The sequence below is a fragment of the Hydra vulgaris genome, chromosome 15 (assembly GCF_038396675.1).
Source record: "Hydra vulgaris chromosome 15, alternate assembly HydraT2T_AEP".
NCBI classification, from domain to species: domain Eukaryota; kingdom Metazoa; phylum Cnidaria; class Hydrozoa; order Anthoathecata; family Hydridae; genus Hydra; species Hydra vulgaris.
Genome location: NC_088934.1, coordinates 44,485,421 through 44,504,992, shown reverse-complemented (window position 1 = coordinate 44,504,992; position 19,572 = coordinate 44,485,421). Strand labels below are relative to the sequence as shown.

At 26.3% G+C, this 19,572-nt stretch overlaps 1 protein-coding gene across 2 annotated transcripts in view; it reads left to right on the top strand.

Moving 5' to 3' along the window:
- Positions 1-19,572, top strand: part of LOC100210831 (arginine-hydroxylase NDUFAF5, mitochondrial) — a 28,501-nt gene that overhangs the window by 1,367 nt on the left and 7,562 nt on the right. For both annotated transcript variants that reach the window (XM_065820771.1, XM_065820770.1), the window contains 3 exons: positions 3,443-3,490; positions 3,596-3,699; positions 12,487-12,637. In XM_065820771.1, the coding sequence (XP_065676843.1) occupies positions 3,443-3,490; positions 3,596-3,699; positions 12,487-12,637 (303 nt within the window). The remainder of the gene's footprint in view (positions 1-3,442; positions 3,491-3,595; positions 3,700-12,486; positions 12,638-19,572) is intronic.

Genomic DNA, 19,572 nt, shown 5'->3' with positions numbered 1-19,572 from the left:
GAATATTTATTGTACTGTTGCTTATTTTTGTTAACCTGTAATGACAAATACTTTTTTTAAATAAGTACTATGCCTTATCTTGGTATGTTTAAGTGTAAAAGTTGTACGCAAATATATTCATTAATTTTCATTATGAAGAAAACTCATATTGTTTAGTGATGTTTAGCAACTTTTGTATTATAAATACATACCGATAATGACAGGTAAATAGGTTATTTACCTGTCATTATCGGTAACTGAATTATATTTACTGAAATGGTAAGCATTATTAACAGATAAATGCCATTGTGATTTTTAATGCTAAATGCTGTTTACAAACTTGATGCTGCCTGAAATTTGTCAAATTACCTTGTGTATTATAGAATTTTGATCCATAACATGCTTATGAGGATCTTAAAAAATTCTATATTAATACTACCTATATTCAATGTATTTTAAATAGCTGATGGCTGGCATCAAATATCTAGCTTCTAGCTAGATCAAAATAGTGTGACAAAAATAAGCTAGCTTATGCATTATTAAAAAGAGAAATATTCAATTCAAATATTTGTATTTTTTAATACTATTTTCAGTATGATGACATGATACACATATGAAGGGTATTTATTACGGCAAAAATAAGTTGCTGTTTTTTTCATTATTATTTTTCTTTATTTCATTGCCTAAATCTGATTTAAAGTTGGATTCTAAAAATTAAAGTTAGCAAAATATATTTTTACTGTGCCAACCTGTTTTGCAAGAAGTACAAATGTTTCTTGTTCATAAAAATAACTTTTCTTGAAAATCCACCAAAAATAACTTGTCTTGAAAATCTACCAGCTGAGTAAAATTGTAAATTATGATAAATATTTTTAGTATATCCAGCTAATTCTGTTGTCACATTAAATGTATACTAGCAGTCCTGACCCGTAAAATGTGGGTCTTGATAAGTCAAAATGTGGATCTTGATAAGTTCAACACCAACTATTACTATACTTATTAACTTCAATATTTTTTACATAGAAGTTGGGTCAAATATGTTCTCTCTCTCTGTTTGGTATATCTTATAGAAATTTTTCTGTAACAAACTCTTTTAATTAAGCTGTTTTTAATACCGGTTTTGGGATAATTTTACATTATTGTAGCTCTAGTGTGACGAAAATTGGCACCAAAAAAATTTCACAACACTTTTAAACCACAAAAACAACATAATAACTACTTATAAATCATAAAACATAACAATATAACAGATAACACACATAGAAACACTATATATATAACAGATATTGACACATAAACACTTATTGAACATGTAACATAGAGTTGACTATGTGAGAAGCAAGGGATTTGAAATAAATATTAACTTTATCAAAAATTTGACCTTTTGAAAAGAGCATTGTCCTCGAATTCTTTAAAATCAAAAACAGATTAATATACTTTAAATACAATTGATAAAGGGCTTGTATGTGTTATTATTAAAATGAATTAAATTTCCTGATTTTATAAGTTACTTTAAAGTTTTTAAAATAACATAAGGTTTATCTATTACTGCAAACTTTATAATTGCATCAAATTATTATTTATAATAGAAGGGTTTTAGATTATATAACTGATTAAGCAGGTATTAACAGGCTATAAAAAGAGACTTGACTTGACACTACTTGACTGGCAAAGACAACATTCTTGCTTTAACAAACCCAAGTCACATTATAGCAAAGTACACCACTTGGCTAGCAAGGAAAACACTCTTGATCTAAACTAAGCCAAGTTGCAACACTTTGAAACAATGGAAACAACAAAATAACCACTTTTAAACTATAATCACATAACATAATATATTGCAAACATAGAAACACTTCATATATAAAAGATATTTACACACTTACAAAATATAAACCCATTTAACCTTAACACATATAAACACATAATAAACAACACATACAAATAATTAAATATATAAATCAAGAAAAAGATATGAATTAGAATTATTTACAAAAAATTACAGATTAGTGTATTTTAAATACGAGTGATGAAGGACTTGAATTGAGTTATTATTAAAACGCATGAATTAAATAAATTACCTGAATTTAAAAGTTACTATACTAATTTAAAAATAGCATAAAGTTTATCCATTACTACAGAAGTCATCAAATAAAAAAGTTTTTGATCTTATTACTGATTAAGCTGATGAAGCAAAGTTTTCGATGTTATTACTGATTAAGCAGATGTTAACAGATTATAAAGATTTAAGAATACCTTATCATGTGGTCTAAAATATAAAGAGAAATATTAAAAGACCAAGCATGCTTCTTTAAAAAACTCTGTGTAAACTTGCACGAATGAGTAACAGCAGCATTAAGTTCAGCAATAATGTATAGTGATTCCATTGAAATATTATTCACATCACATCCTATTATTTTATTTACAGTAAACAAAATTACTTTTATAATAGTATAATCAAAATAATTTTAATCATAAGAGGTTAAGTAAAGTATTGTTTTAGTATCTTGATAACCTACAGGTTGGCATTTTGATAACTTACTGGTTAGCATCTTGACAATTTACAGGTTGGCATCTTGATAACCTGCAGGTTGGCTTCTTAATAACCTACAGGTTGATAATTACTGGCATTTTATTGTTTTAACTTGGAGTAGATAATTTAAAGTAAAGTATGAGTTTTGGTGTAATAAAAATTTAAGTAATAAATCAACTGTTGATTAAAGTTATTTAAAGTTATTTTTCTTTCTTTACATCATACTGTGTCTTAAATAAGTTTTGAATAGAATGTGAAATTGCGAGAATTTCTTTAACAAATCTTTTATAAAAATAAGTAGACCAAATGTCTGTTTTTTGTTTTATAAAAAAGTAAAATTTTTATTGTATAAAGACAATAAAATAAAAAGTATAAATTGTGATTTTATTTCGGCAAATGGAATTCAAATAATTGTATTAGTAAATTTTAACTTATATTTTGCTAACATATTTCTAATTTGCAGTATTAAGTGATATTTTTATTCGCTAGACTTTATAAAATGTTATTTAAATCATATCAAAAGTTTATGAGTGTTAACTATTGTGCTAAGTAGCCTTTGGTCTTTTTAGTTCGTTATAGTGGTATATTGGTATGTATTAAGGAACTTACTCTAATATTTGTAAATTTTTCAAAAATAAGAAAAAAATAATAGTGTCTTTGCGCAACTCATCATAAACAATGTGCATGAGGTTAGAGAGAATGAAATGTTTTTTACAACTGCCACTCAAACAACAGCATATGTGAGTGATTTTCTTAATTAAAGAAAATATCCATAAGATTTATATCTTTATTTAGACGCTGATGGTATAATTTGATAATAGTGTTGAGGTGAAAATGAAAGTGAAAGTATCTTTCATAAATGTTGTTTTAAAGAAAATGCAACAGTTAGTTTGAATAAAAATGTTTTTAAGTTTATTGCAATTTCAATAGGAAGATATTGGTAAATTGTACCAGCTTGAATCAACTAAAGAGATGCTGGTTAGTATTGTTTATTTTTTAATTTATTTTTTATTGAAAAATCTGTTGTTTAAACTATTATTTTTTAGTAATTAAACATGCAAATTATTAAAAATATTACTTTAGGATTTATGTAAACACACTGATCTTGATGTTGAAAATATAGTTTATCAAGATGGAAAGTTTCCGTTTGAAGAGAACTCTCTTGATCTGATTCTCAGTAGCTTAAGGTAGATTATTTCATTATTTATAAAAAAAATTGTCAATAGTAGTATTTTGTTTAAGTTTTTTATGTTTCTTTTGTTCTAATAGTAATATACATGTTTTATAAAATATATATAATAAATGCAAATATCTAAAGAAGAAAAATATTTATCACATGCATGTACTTAAAAATATATATAATAAATCCAAATATCTGAAGAAAATAATATATAATTTTTTCAATAAAAAAGTTTTTTTTTTAATTTTTTTTAGTTTTTTAAAAATTACATGTAAGTTAAATTTTTCTTGTCTTTAACTAGACCTTGGCGTGTAATATCACCATAACATTAATGATAATATGGTCAAGTTCGCAAATTTGTTTAAAAAAGAAAAGTATTATTGTTGTAACATGGCTTACTATATAACAGGCCTTGCCAACGCGGGGCTTGCGTAAAAAACTGGAGGCAAGATAGTTTTATATTTGAAAAACTAACAAGCAGTTTTACAAAATAAATACGGGGGTGGTTTTTTTTGTAGCAATAATTATAAAACATTAATAAATAATTATTATAAAATTAAAAAAATAATTTTCATTTAAAATTTTGGTTAATAAAATTAATTTAAGTTGAATATATATATATGCATAAGTTTAATATTTGCATAAAATTTACAATAACCAAACACCCATAATCATTTTAACTAACTTCCAAATTAAATAAAAAAAAGTTAGTTGAGAGGTGAAGGATTGAGCAAAGGATTTAATTTAGTATTTAAAAAATGGTTCGTCGATGTTGTGTAACAAATTACAATGGCAATTATAATCCTCAGAATAGAGTTAAAATATTTAGACTTCCAAGAAACATTGAAGAACGAAAACGTTGAATTGTTATAATACCAAGAGATAATGTTCCTGATACTAATAACACCGTAGTATATGAAAGATATTGGCCAAAAAATTATTCAACTGTTACTGATTATGGAAAGCTGAGACCTCGTGATGCTCCGTCAGTATTTGATGGTATAAAGCCAAGCTTAGTTCCTACTGTACCCATGTCACTTAGAAAAACATCAAAAAGTCTAAATAGTGTTCGCTGGCAAGAAGAGGACGAGTTAGCAATATTTAATTCACAAGAAAAAATAGAAAGTATTAATGTTTTATATGAAAAGTTAAAAACTAATGAATTTAATTTTGCTATTATTAATTATTTATGCAATGATATATTATATATTCAGTCTTCAGACTTTTTAAAGGAAAGTGCTATTGCTAGATTTCTTCTTTGCATATATAAAATTCTCACTTTTGAAGCATTTCATTGTGGAGTTAAAATTAGTGTTATGACTTTATCATCTAACTGAGTTTATATTATGAACAAATTTTCTCATATCCAAGAAGCATTAAGATTTTTAAATTGTTGTGAAATAACACCCAAAAAAGAAGTTGTATATCAACAAATTTTGTCAATGAATAAAACATGTATTGGGGAAAAAATGTATCAAATTGAAACAATTGTGCGAGCATTTGAGTATTTTTCTCTTTCACGATCAGCCTACAATTGCATCAGATTTTGAACTTCCAAGTTTACGTACTTTAGGAAGAATTACATCTAAATGCAAATCTTTAGATGATACCACTTATATCAGACATATTTTCTCTAATCTTAGAGATGATAGACAAAAAACATGCATTTTACTTCTTGATGAGGTTTATGTTAAACCAATGTTGCAGTATCATGGTGGCAAAGTATTTGGTAAATCAGTTAACAAACCTCATCTGTTAGCAAACACAGTACTGAGCTTTTTGGTTGTAACATTGTTTAATGGACCAAAATTTCTTTACAAAATGTTATCAGTCAGAGAACTTGATGCTGAGTTTCTTTTTGAACAGACAACCCTGATTCTTGATGCAATTAAAAATAATGGGGGCAATGTTGTTGCTATTGTCTGTGATGGTAACAGAGTCAATCAGAAGTTTTTAACTTTTTTTAAAAAAAAAAGAAGCATGGTGTACTAAAGACAATATTTTTCTTTTATTTGATTATGTTTATTTATTAAATAGTATACGTAATAACTGGATCACAAAAAAAACTCAAGAACTTGAATTTTATATTGATGGAGAAAAAAAAATAGCACGGTGGGTTGATATTATTAATTTGTACAAGCTTGAAACAAAAAACATTGTTAAAATGTCTAAATTAACAGAAGTTTCTGTTTATCCAAAGCCAATTGAAAGACAAAAAGTTATCACTTGTCTGCAAGTGTTTTGCGATGAAACATTGTCAGCATTAAAAAGTCATCCAGACCTGCATGAAAATGAAGGGACAATTATTTTCATCTCTAAAGTCGTTAAATTTTGGAAAATTTGTAATGTTCACAGTCCATATGCAAACATTTGTTTGAAAGATTCTAATCGAGCTGCTATTGCTTCTGCTAATGATGACAATTTTAAGCAAACTTTCTGCAATGGGTGATTTTGCAATACAAATGAAAAAAATAGAAAAAGTATAAAGAGTCAAATTACTAACAAGAGACACTGCTAATTGTTTAGCTCAGACCTGTTATGGTTTGGTTCAGTTGTCAAAATATCTTTTAGATACAACTCATCGGTATGTATTATTAGGCAACTTTACAACAGATCCATTAGAAAAGCTCTTTGGAAAATTAAGACAAGGCTCAGGAGGAACTTATTTTATTTCGGTTTAACAAGTTCTTGAAAAAGTAACTATATACCGTACAAAGTTGCTATTAAAGTTTGAGAAAAATTCAGATGTGTTAGCCAATCTAGGTTCAGATCACTCTTATCCAAAATGTAAATTTTTACCAAGCGAGGGTATTTGCAACATTATTGACAATTTACCTGCTCTGTGTGATTCATTGACTGTTGATATTAAAATGTCATTAGTTTATATTGCTGGGTACATTATTTGTGAAGATGAAAATCCAGATGACACCTTTTATTTCTATGAAACGTATGGAAATTTTGTAAAGGACATAAATCAAGGAGGTTTAACAATTCCTGGTGACAAAGTTTGTCAATGGGCAACTTACTGATACATTCTTTTTTTATGAAGTATATAATGACACTTGTCGGTCATCACTGTGTAACCTTCTTATGATGCTATCAGAATTTTATTCATTATGTATGCAAAGACATCATGGATTAACAATGACAAATATTTTATTAAATAATTATTGTCGACTTTATTCACCTCGTTCCCACAAGGAGCCAAAGCAGAAGTTGATAAAACTCAGCGCAAAGTAAAATTTTTGCAATGTTTTTAACAAAAACTGTAAAATAGTGTTTAGTAAAATATCTAAAAAGCTTGTATTTACTTTTTATTCTCTAAAGATTTTATCTCTTTTTTCTCAAAAATTTATTTTTAATACTTAAAAAACCCATTATAAGTTTTGTGGTAAATGCTAATATTAAATTATAGCAAAATATAAATCTATATATACTAAATTGTTTAAACATAATTAGTTTTAGATACATTTAAGTTAATTTAAAATTTTTATAAATGTTATTCGTTAGTTATATTACAATGTTAGTTATAAACAAAATTAAAAAAAAAAAGAATAATAAATTCATCTTTTCACTTTTTATAAGTTACTTTTAGTAGATATATCATACAAATATTATATTCATGCGAAAATCACCTAACTGAAAATGTAAACTACTGCAAAGTAATATTTTTAATGGTGTGCCATGGTAGACAAGAATAAAATGAGGATAGAAAACTAGGAAAGAATAATTTCAGAATAGAATGTTTTATGATAGAAATAAAGAAACCTTACTAGAAAAGAATTTTTACAAAAGAATATTTTTGGCAGAAATTTTGAAAAGAAACTTGAAATACTTTTTAAGAAAGAATATTTTTTAATAAACGTAAACAACTTGCTTGGAAAGAATTTTATTTAATAAATGCGAAAAACTTGCTAGGAAAGAATTTTATTTAATAAATCTAAAAAACTTGCTACGACAGAATTTTATTTCATTAATCCAAAAAAACTTGCTACGACAGAATTACCATTTGTAATAAAAGGGAATCACTGATGAATGATTCAGAAATTTCAGATAATCTTTATTATTTCACAAAGATTTTGTTAGAATTAGATTATACTTATAATCTATAATGACGATTAAATGTTTCTTCAAATCAAAAAATTTGCACCATTCAAAAATATATTGATATTAGCTTATTATAAAGCAATAATTGTATAGTCTTTTAAGGTTGAACTGAAATATTTAAGACCAGAAAACTAATTTAATAAAAAAATGCAACTAAGATTTATGCAAATAGAATATTATATAGTAAATTTGAGACATTTTATTAATAAAATATTTTGAATTTTAAATGAATTTTTCTGATCGAACCAAAATTAATGCGATTATAATTATTTAACATTTATTCAATTAAAAATCATAACTGTAATTACCAAATTGCGCGCAAATTCTTTCTTAAAATTTCTTTGCTAGCACGTTTTTAAATTTCTTTTCTAAAATTTCTTTGCTAGTACGTTTTTCCAATTTTCATTGCTAGAAAAAAAATGACTTTTACTTGTGCGATTTCTATCCTAAAAAAGTCTTTGCTAGCAAGTTTTTCATTTTTCTTTGCCAGAAAGGATATATGTATTTCTTTCTTCTTTTCTATCCTTCAATTATTCTATCCTAAAAAGTAATCATGTTTTTTTCTATCATAGCAAGAATTTTCATGTTTCTTTCCTTGAAAGGCTTTCCTGATTTCTTGTCTAGAACCGGCCACCTTTTTAATCTTGCCTCTAGTTTTATACGCAAGCCGCGCGTTAGCAAGGCATGTTATTTTCGAAAAAAACCAATAATTGCATATTAAACTGCAATCCTTTTTTTAAAATGGTTACCATTTTAAATATTTTTTGCAATAACTGTTTTTAAAAAAGGATTGCAGATTATTATGCAATTATTGGTTTTTTTTGAAAAGTAATTAAAAAATACAACAATTGGAATAGATCAGACTAACTGATTGGTTTCTTAAATAGAAAATCAGTATCTTATAAAAATGCTATTAGGAAAATATAAATTGATAATAAATTATCAGTTTATACTTATCATAATAGCATTTGAAAAAGTAAAACATTCTATCTGATGGTTATAACTGCTTTTTTTTTTAATATGAAATTATTACGCACTAAATTATTCCATAATAATTTTTATACCATATAATAAATTATACATTATATTAATTATAATTTATTACATGGTATAATTATATTTGTCTTAATTTGAGCAAAATTAAAAAAAAAAAAACACAATTAAATGCTCTAATAAAAAATAGTAATTATATAAACACTTTTATAGTGGAATATTGTTGCAATAATATTTAAACTTCCTGCATTCATACAGTAAGAAAATATAAAATATTTTTTATAAGCAGTAAAAACTTTATAGATCTTTGTTTATCGAATTTTCCATTGAATTAATAAAGTTGTTAATGAATAAATGGACAGCTAGAGTGAAAGCCCAAAGAAAATGCTGGATCAAAGAATTTTTTTATTTTGTTATTCACCTCCCCAAGGCCAAGAAGGCCACTACAGATGACCTATATATATATATATATATATATATATATATATATATATATATATATATATATATATATATATATATATATATATATATATATATATATATATATATATATATTCTACATATATATATATATTCTACATATATATATATATTCTACACAATAGAGTGCTCAATGTTCTTAAAAGAACAGAGCAATTATATATTAGTAGAAAATCACTTAACAAAAATTTTTTCCATTTAACACTGTGTTTCATCAACAAAGATTCATCAGAAATGAATGATCAAATTAATAAAATTTCAATTTATACCAAAAATTAAATTACAGGAAGTTGCAAATGTCTTAACTACTGTAAATTTTCACACATTTGTGGAATTTGCTGACACTATTATAAAAAGAATTCTTTAGAAATTATTACTCATGCTATTTTTTAAATGTTTTTTTAAAAAGGGTAGTTAATGTAAATATTATTTGAACTCATTTATTTTTAAAGTTTTTTAGGAGAAACTTATTTTTGTGCCTACATTTAGAAATTAATTCCGATCTTTTGTTTAATAAGCATTCTTGATTTGCATGTGTAATTATTTCAAATTTTTCTTGTAGGCATAGTATGCATTTTTGGAAATATTGTTATATGCAGGCGCTGTTTTAAGGATAGACCAATTCAGAATAAAATCATCAATATTTTTTTCTTTTAATTCCGATATATATTTTGACAGCATGGTGTCTTTTGAATACTTTTTTTTCTTGAAAGATTGCTTATGATTGGCAAAACGTTTTTTCCATTCACCCTCTGTTATGCCAATATATTGTTTATCAGGTACATTCTTAGAGGAAACAACACATTTGTATACCACATTTTTTGATAAACAACTTCCACTCATTGTACAATTGATTTTTTGTTTACAATTACAATTTTCTGTAGTTTTTTCATTTAGGATTTCTTTTTTGTTTAACAAAGCCTTATTGTGACCTTTTATAATTTTTTCCATATTTTTTGTGCAACTGTAGCTAACTTTAATTGTATTTCGATTAAAAATTTTATGTAATTTATTAGATCGCGGGAAATGCTTATCGACCAATTTTAAAAACACTTTTCCTATGTTAGTAGAAACATTTTTGCTATATGGGGGGTTGAACCAAATTACATTTCTATTTCGTTTTTTTGTATTCTTTTTTTCAGGGTCAAATTTTAGTTCAAAATTTTCAAAACCACTTCTTTTTAGGGCATCTTCAAATATTCGTTTAGAGGAATTAAATAATTTTCATTTGAGGAGTTTTGGTTTAGTCTGTTATTAATTGAAATCGGGATTTGTTTTAGAATTTGGGGTGGATGGTTAGAGTTAATGTTAATATATAATAGTTCATCGTTTGGTTTTTTGAAAGGCTTATATGAATTTTCAGAGAGGTTAAATGTGACATCAAGAAAATTCACAATTTTTAAATTTATGTTTATTTCGATTTGAAAGCCAATATTTTTTAAAATTTTTATAATATCTTTTCTAATTTTGTTGAGCTGTGGGCCAGATTTTCTACGCATTACTATTAAACCATCGTTGCGATAAAGGCCTAGATCTTTTATATTGATTGTCTACTTAACAAATCTAAAAAATATAGTCCAACAAATTCACAAATTTCTGGTCCGTCATAACTGCCCATTGTTACATCAAAGCAGTCATGTATGTTTTTCTTTTTCCAAGTTTCCTTATAAAAATAAAGTAAGGTTTTTCTACAATGTTTTATTATACGGATTGTGTCATCAGGAATAACTGTGTGGCTTTTTTGCAAATTCTTATCTAAAATATCTGCGGTTATTGAGGGGTAAAAATCATTAATGTCAAATTGAATAAATGTACAGTCATTTTAATTTTCGATTATGGAGAACCAATTTATAACATCAGTGGTATTTTTCCACTGTTGCAAATTTAATTTATTTCTAAGAATATTATTAATTTTGTCCAATTTAATTTTGCTTACATGTCCAATCTCACTTTTTGAGGGAACCAATAGTCTACAAGGAAGTTTGTTTTGAAAATTTGGTTTATGGTCTTTTAGTGTTACGAAGGCTTGGGCAGGGGCAGTTGATTCGATTCTATTATCAAGGTTTATTTTTTTAGCAATACTTTGCGCTTCTAAATTAATTGCCTTTTCCAAAATTTTAGGGGCTTTTTCATAAGAACTAGTAATATTGTCGTGTAAAATTTTTTCATAGTTTTCTGTTGTGAGTTGGTAAATATTTGTTTTATCAGCAAAAACCAAAATATTAGGGTTTGATTTAATTTTTTTAACATCTAACTTTAATTCTGTTTGAAATTCGTTTTTTATAGGGCGACACTTTATTGTTTTAATTAAATGTAATAGGTCATATTCAAAATTTTCCAAATCAGGTATAAAAGGTGGGGTATTTTTTGTTTTAAATCTATAATTGTCATTATTATTAAATGTATCATCTGTTTTTGTATTTGGTTTTAAGAAAAAATGGGCTTTCCAATGAATTCTTTTAATAAAATGCTCAACTTTTTCAATCAAAGAAATTGTATAACTTTTTACATCTAGTATAGGTATATTTTTCAACGAGTAAGTGAAATTATTAGTTTCCATATTTACACGAAATGTTAAAATACAATTAAGAGTGCTCAACAAATGTTAATAAGGAGCCTAATATATATTTAAACAACTTTAAAAAGTATTCTACACAATAGAATGCTCAATGTTCTTAAAAGAACAGAGCAATTATATATTAGTAGAAAATCACATTACACATGCAAATCAAGAATGCTTATTAAACAAAAGATTGGAATTAATTTCTAAATGTAGGCACAAAAATAAGTTTCTCCTAAAAAACTTTAAAAATAAATGAGTTCAAATAATATTTACATTAACTACCCTTTTTAAAAAAACATTTAAAAATATAGCATAAGTAATCATTTCTAAAGAATTCTTTTTATAATAGTGTCAGCAAATTCCACAAATGTGTGAAAATTTACAGTAGTTAAGACATTTGCAACTTCCGTAATTTAATTTTTGGTATAAATTGAAGTTTTATTAATTTGATCATTCATTTCTGATGAATCTTTGTTGATGAAACACAGTGTTAAATGGAAAAATTTTTTGTTAAGTGATTTTCTACTAATATATATATATATTTTATATATATATATATATATATATATATATATATATATATATATATATATATATATATATATATATATATATATATTAATACATACCCACACACGTTTATTATAGCTTGCATTGGATTAATGATCTACCAGCTATTTTTTCACAATTGTATCACTGTTTAAAAGAAGATGGTGTATTTCTAGCTGCAATGTTTGGAACAGATACTTTATTTGAGCTTAGGTGTGCTTTACAGCTGGCAGAAATTGAAAGAGAAGGGGTGAGATATTTTTTTTTTAATTTGCTTTAAAATTTTTGTTCAATTTAAAATGGTTATTAAATGTGTAAAGGGGTGTTTTGGGGTGTTCCAGTAAATTTTGGGATCTTCAAGTACATTTTTAATAAAACTTTTTTTAACATCTGATAATACATAATGAAGTGTTCTATTTCACGATCAATGAGATGTTCTATTTTTCTATCAACTGGTGTTCTATTTGACAACCTTAAAGACTAAAAGTGATGGACATGGATGGACAGTTAAGTAAAATAAGCTTGGGTTGTTTACAGTAACTTTGACATCAAGTTTTTTAACTCAACTACCCAATTAAATTTTCTTGTAAATTTCATTTTTTCAGATTTTCAAATCTTGGATTATCTTGATTTACAAGTTATTATATTAGATATTAAATTAAAAGCATTAAAAGGTTTTTTAACATTAAAAAAAAAAAAATTTATTTAAAGTTTTTAAAACAATTTTGTTGTTTTTGTTGAGATGTTTTTACAAAATATAGTTATTATTTTTGAAATTTTTATACAATTTTGCTACTTATGAGACCCTACATTACATACTTTTTGAGAACCTTTTTTTTTGAAATTTTTTGGGACTTGTCTGATCCTTTGCTATTAAGGAGCAGGGTTTAAATATATTTCAAATTTTTTTTAATTTAATGCTTTTGTGTATTACTGCTTCACATGAAATCCCTAAAGTTGCAACTTTCAAAAATAAAATTTGTTATGAACCACTCTGATAACTATGCTCTCACTGAGTCCTCTTGTTTAGGTCTTGGATTATCGTTTACTACTGATCTTTCATGGAAACCATATTTACAATTGATTGTTAAATTAGCATCTGCTAAGGTTGCTTCTCTTTATTTTGCTTGCCATTTTCTCTCGTCTGATTCCATTCTCTACCTCTACAAATCTCTTATTTGTCCCTGTATGGAATACTGTTGTCATATTTAGGCTGGTTCTTCTAATGATGTTCTTTCTCTTCTAGAGAAGGTCAAAAATGGCATTGAAAATGTAGTTAGACCCGCTCTGTCTGCTAAGCTTGAGCCTCGTTCTTATCATTGTAAAGTTGCATTTCTTTCTCTTTTCTAAAAATACTGTCATGGTTGCTGCTCGAAGGAGTTATCATCTCTATTTCTATTATCTCTAGTTCCATCAACTAAAACTCATACTCACTTTACTTGTCATTCAAAGACAAGCTTCATTATTTTACTATATCTGTCCCTGCATGCTCTAAAATCTTTAATTTATCTAGTTTTTTTCCCGCACTTAAGCTCTTTGGAACTCTCTCCCATCTTTATGTTTTCCTAACTCATACAACCTTAAACTCTTTAAGTCTTCTGTCAACCGTTTCCTTGCCATATAACTCTATTCTTTTTTTCCAGTAACTCCCAACTTAAAAGTGATTGCTTGCAGCCTTGTTGGGAGTGAATCAGAATTATCCACACAAAAAAAAAAGCTAACTGGTGTAATGTTTAGCCATCCAGTTTTAATTTTTAGTTAGAGACCAGATTTAACAAGCTTATTACACATTTAATTGTCTTTTTCACTTTTGAGTCAGGTAATGACTATGTCTAAAAATGATGAAATTGACTTGAAAACGACACAAACCCTGCACAAAACACATGAAATAAACAGAACTTCTAAGTTGTAAAAAAATACAAATTATTAATGATGTAGAAAAAGCAGACCTTTTGTTTCACCACAAATAAATGCACGCTAGATTTACTTCAAATTCAAGTCATTAAAAGCAGTACTATAAAAAATGACTGGCTCTTCTACAGATACCTTTGGCACAAAGAAATTGTAGATTGATGGACTGGATAAATGGATTAGTTTCTTTGAACAAATGTATTTTTTATTTTTACATATATATGTTTTAATCCACCTCTCCAAGGCAACGAAGCCCACTACAGTTGCAGAGGCTACTTCTAGTTGTGGTACACCTCTCTCAACTCAATAACTCTGAAACAAAAACCTTGACAAACAAGGCCACTGCCTGGAGTAACAACTTCTTGCTTATGAGGCAAGCGTTTACCACTACACCATTACTGCATATGTGTTACTAAAGAAGATTAAGAAATTACAATTCAAAATTTGTAAAACCAAATCTTTAAAAAAAAAGAAGTTGAAGTGATTAGACGGTAAAAGTCTAAACTTATTAAAAATTAGTCATTACCAAAAAAAAAAATGCATTCTTTGAATTATTTGGGTTCCATGATATGATTGAATACTTCAGTGACTCTCTAAAAAGCATCATGAATGCTTTTATGATGCTCAATGATACTGCAGCATAAGGAATGGCTCTGATAAAAAAGTTTAACAAATCAGACAGAGAAAAACAAGAAAAACAGTTTTTGTTGAAGGTAGAGCATCATAAAAAAATCATCATCAAACAAACAAATGAAATGATTTTTGTAAACCTAATAAATAGGAAGATAACTTATGATTCGGTTTTCAGTTTCTTTCCCAGTTGTAAGTAAAACTTTGATAACTTATCTCGAAAAGTACAACCATTCGAATAACTATGGACGGTAGTGTATTCAATATATATATTGATATATATATATATATATATATATATATATATATATATATATATATATATATATACATATATATATATATATACATATATATATATATATATATATATATATATATATATATATATATATATATATATATATATATATATATATATATATATATATATCAAATAAATAACAATTTTTTAAAATCAATGTCAATTAACATTATCAGGTATAAAAAGTTAGTTACAGTTTCTGTATATAAACAATTTTTTTGGCTACATTAAAAATTTAATAGTTTTTACAATAGTTACCATAGTTACAGTTTATAAAATAATTACCATGAAATTTTACAAAAGATTATACAAAAGGTGTCTATATATATATATATATATATATATATATACACTGTGTGACAAAAGTTATCGTACACTTTAAAAAAATTACTAACTCTTAATTTAAAATAAAAGAAATGCAAGGAACAAGTTAAAAACTGAATAAAAATATTTGATTTATAATTATTTAAACAAAAATTGAAAAAACAGAACAAGAAAAAATTTTATTTTAATATCTTGATGAAAAAGCAAGAAAAGTAACAAAAAGAAGGTGACAAAAGTTATCGCACGCTTTCAAAATAGTACACTTTGATAAACATTATGGGAACTAAACTTATATTATAGTATCGTGTATTTTGTCCTTTAGCTTTTACAATAGCAGCAAGACGTCTTGGCATCAATTCAACGAGTTTTTTTGTAATAGACGGATCGATTGATTCTCACGTCTTTACAATTTGGACTTTTAATTGTTCAATGGTGTTTACACCTGTTCTATCTATTCGTCTATCGATTTCATCCCATAAATGTTCTATTACATTCAAATCAGGGCTTTGAGGTGGATGATTTTGTATGTCCCAACCTTTTTTTTCCATAAATTCCATCACATCTTTGGCCTTATGTTTGGGATCGTTATCTTGAAGAAAAACGAAGTCATCACCAATACCAAGATTATGTGCTGATTGTTCAACATTTTCTTTAATAATACGTTTATAGTAATGTTTATCGATACTTCCTTCAATAAATACTAACTTTCCAACACCTGCTGCCGACATACGTACCCAAACCATTACTGATCCATTTCCGTGTTTAAATGTTTGGACTGTAGTTCCATTTTCTAAGCAATTTTTTGATGAACGCCATACACCAATTCTACCATCAGATCTTTTTACATTAAATTTAGACTCATCTGTCCATAAGACTTTATTCCAGAATGAGTCTGGCATATCAATGTACGTTTTAGCATAGTTTAATCGAAGCTTACAATTTTTATCACTAATACAAGGAACCTTTCTTGGAACGAGACTCACTATTCCTTATCTTTTAAGACTTCGAATGACTGTTTTTGGACTAATTTTAACCCCTAAATCGTTTTCTATTTTGCAAGCTAAAGTTTTGGCACTTACAAAACGATTTTTCTTGATTGTGGAAGCTAAGCTTCGTTCAGCACGCTTGTTCAGTTTTTTTGGACAACCACTTCGGGGCAAATCAGCTAATTTTCCTGTTTTTTTGAAGTTGTTAATAATTGAAGAAACTGTGGATTTTTTAGAATCAACAATTTTTGCAATACAATTTAATGATTTTCCTTCATTCCAATGCTTAATTATTAGCTTACGAATTTCTACAGTGGTCTTAACCCATTTCGAGCTCATTTTACTTTTTTTTAACCAAAAAATTCATTTAAAACAATTGAAAATAATCTTAAAGTGTTTATAGTTTACTTTATTTTCAAAAATGTATGAAAAATGGTGGACATAACGGTTTGGAGTTAAATAAATATTAGTGTACGCCAAGTGTACGATAACTTTTGTCATCATCTTTAATGTACTTTTTTCAAAATTTGAGCCTAATTTTAATGTTACTTCAATATAAATTCCAAAAAATTCATAAATTAACAAAATAAATACTATTAAAAAAAATTATAAATAATTTTCATTAAATATAGCAGAAAAATTGTGTCTATATTGAATATTATTTTTTTTTTCTTAGCGATCTATATATTTTGTCACACAGTGTATATATATATATATATATATATATATATATACATATATATATATATATATATATATATATATATATATATATATATATATATATATATATATATATATATATATATATATATATATATATATATATATATAAACAATTCTAAAATGTATTCTACAAAATAGAGTACTCAATGTTCTCAAAAGAACAGAGCAATTATAAATTAATAGAAAATCACTTAATGAAAATTTTCTCATTTAACACTATGTTTCATCAATAAAGACTCATCAGAAAATCTTTTTTTCTGAAGCACAGTGTAAAATATGAACAATTTTTGTTAAGTGATTTGCTACTAATTTATATATATATACTAATTATATTATTTTATATATATATATATAGACACCTTTTATATTAACTATATATATATATATATATATATATATTTATATATATATATATATATATATATATATATATATATATATATATATACAGTATCTTGAGTATCTTTGAGTTTCTTTGAAGGGTGTCGAGAAAACAATCCGGCTTCAACGACACGTCGTCTGATTGTTCGGTTCGATACAGGCAGCTCTAATTGCTTTTGTATCTAGACTGATGATATCCAGGGATCCTTCTTGACGGATCTGACGATCATAGAATCCTCTCTAGAAGTGTTGGAATGCGGTCTTCCACCTTTGTTATCTGCTGCCAACTTCCCCGTAGAACGATATTTGGAACATAGTATTGATACGGTCCATTTATTCACGCGATATTTATCACAAATACTTTTTTGTGACATTCCACTTACTTAATCGCCAATAATTTTCTTTCTTAGTTCCAATCCAAGACTTCTGGATGCGACTGGATGCTTCTGAATGTTTCTGGATATTTCTGGATGCTACTGGATGTTTCCAGATGTTTCTTCTCGAAACTTCTGGAAGCTTCTGCATGCTTCTGGAAACTTCTGGATACTTCCTTTAGTTATTAAAAAACTTCCGTGACGTTGACACGGACCAGACTTAAGAAAATGAAACAAACCAAAAAAGTTGCACTTGTTTTGTCCGCTGCAAAATGGCACTTTTCAACGAAAATCTGCCTGTGTGCTGTCACCTGTCAGCTGATTGCTCATGTCATGGCATGCTATGACTCCAGACTCCTGAACTGTTTGCTGTGGTAGTATAGTTCGTTTCGTTTTTAAGACATGTAAAATTAGGAACACTTTTTAGCATTGTTCGATGTTGGTTGCAAATGTTTTGTCCAATATTGTATATATATATATATATATATATATATATATATATATATATATATATATATATATATATATATATATATATATATATATATATATATATATATATATATATGTATGTAGACCACACGGTTAAAACCACAGATGTCACATTTTTCTCATTTTGAGAAAAATGAAATTTTGTGTTTAGTGACATTAGATATCGTTTATTAGTAATATATTTAATTAAAAGTATACTTTTATGATATTTTATTCCTAACACAATATATAAATGCAGTTTTTGTGTTAAATACAAGAGTTATTTATTTACAGTGTTTTTTTGAAAACATCACATTCATTTTGGACATCTGTGATTTTTCCGTTGTAAATTCATCAACTTATAAATCATTTAGAGCACTTATTTTTTTAAAGGTAGATGGTAACACATAATATACAACTACAACTTACCACATGTGTGATGTGATAATAAAGTTTTATTATCACATCACATTCAGTCTTATCTCTTCCTCAACCTCATCTATTTACCATAGATGATTCCATGATGTCTGTGTTCCATCATTCATATCAAGTTTGTATGAACCATACAAAAACTAATTCCGAACAAACTGTTAGTAAAAATGTGTTTTTTTAATTTTAAAGAAAAATAAAATAAATTTTTCAAAAATAATAAGTTAAAATAATATCAAATAATGTCTTATTTTGTCCTCTTAAAAAATGTTTAGCTTCAATAAGTCTTGAAATTTTTAACAAAAAAGAGGCAACAGAGCTATGTATGCTTGTTTCAGTTTATCAGGCACTTCAATCTTTGATCTAAACATATGGGATGTAACACACATAAAATAAAATATTTCCAGTTTTCTATATTACTAAATTTTAAATATGCTTTGATATTTCAATTTCTCTAAGTGAACATGTCTTAAATGAACAAACAACCAAGAAGTTTGGCTTTGAAACATAAATTTCAAAAATTTTTCTTGTATCATGTTTATGGATAATATTGAATTGTTATGGTTTTTTGTGAGATTGTTTAGTGTTTCTGCTAGAAACTTTTAATTTGCAACGGTCATGTTTCTGTCGTATTCTATAGAGGTGTCAT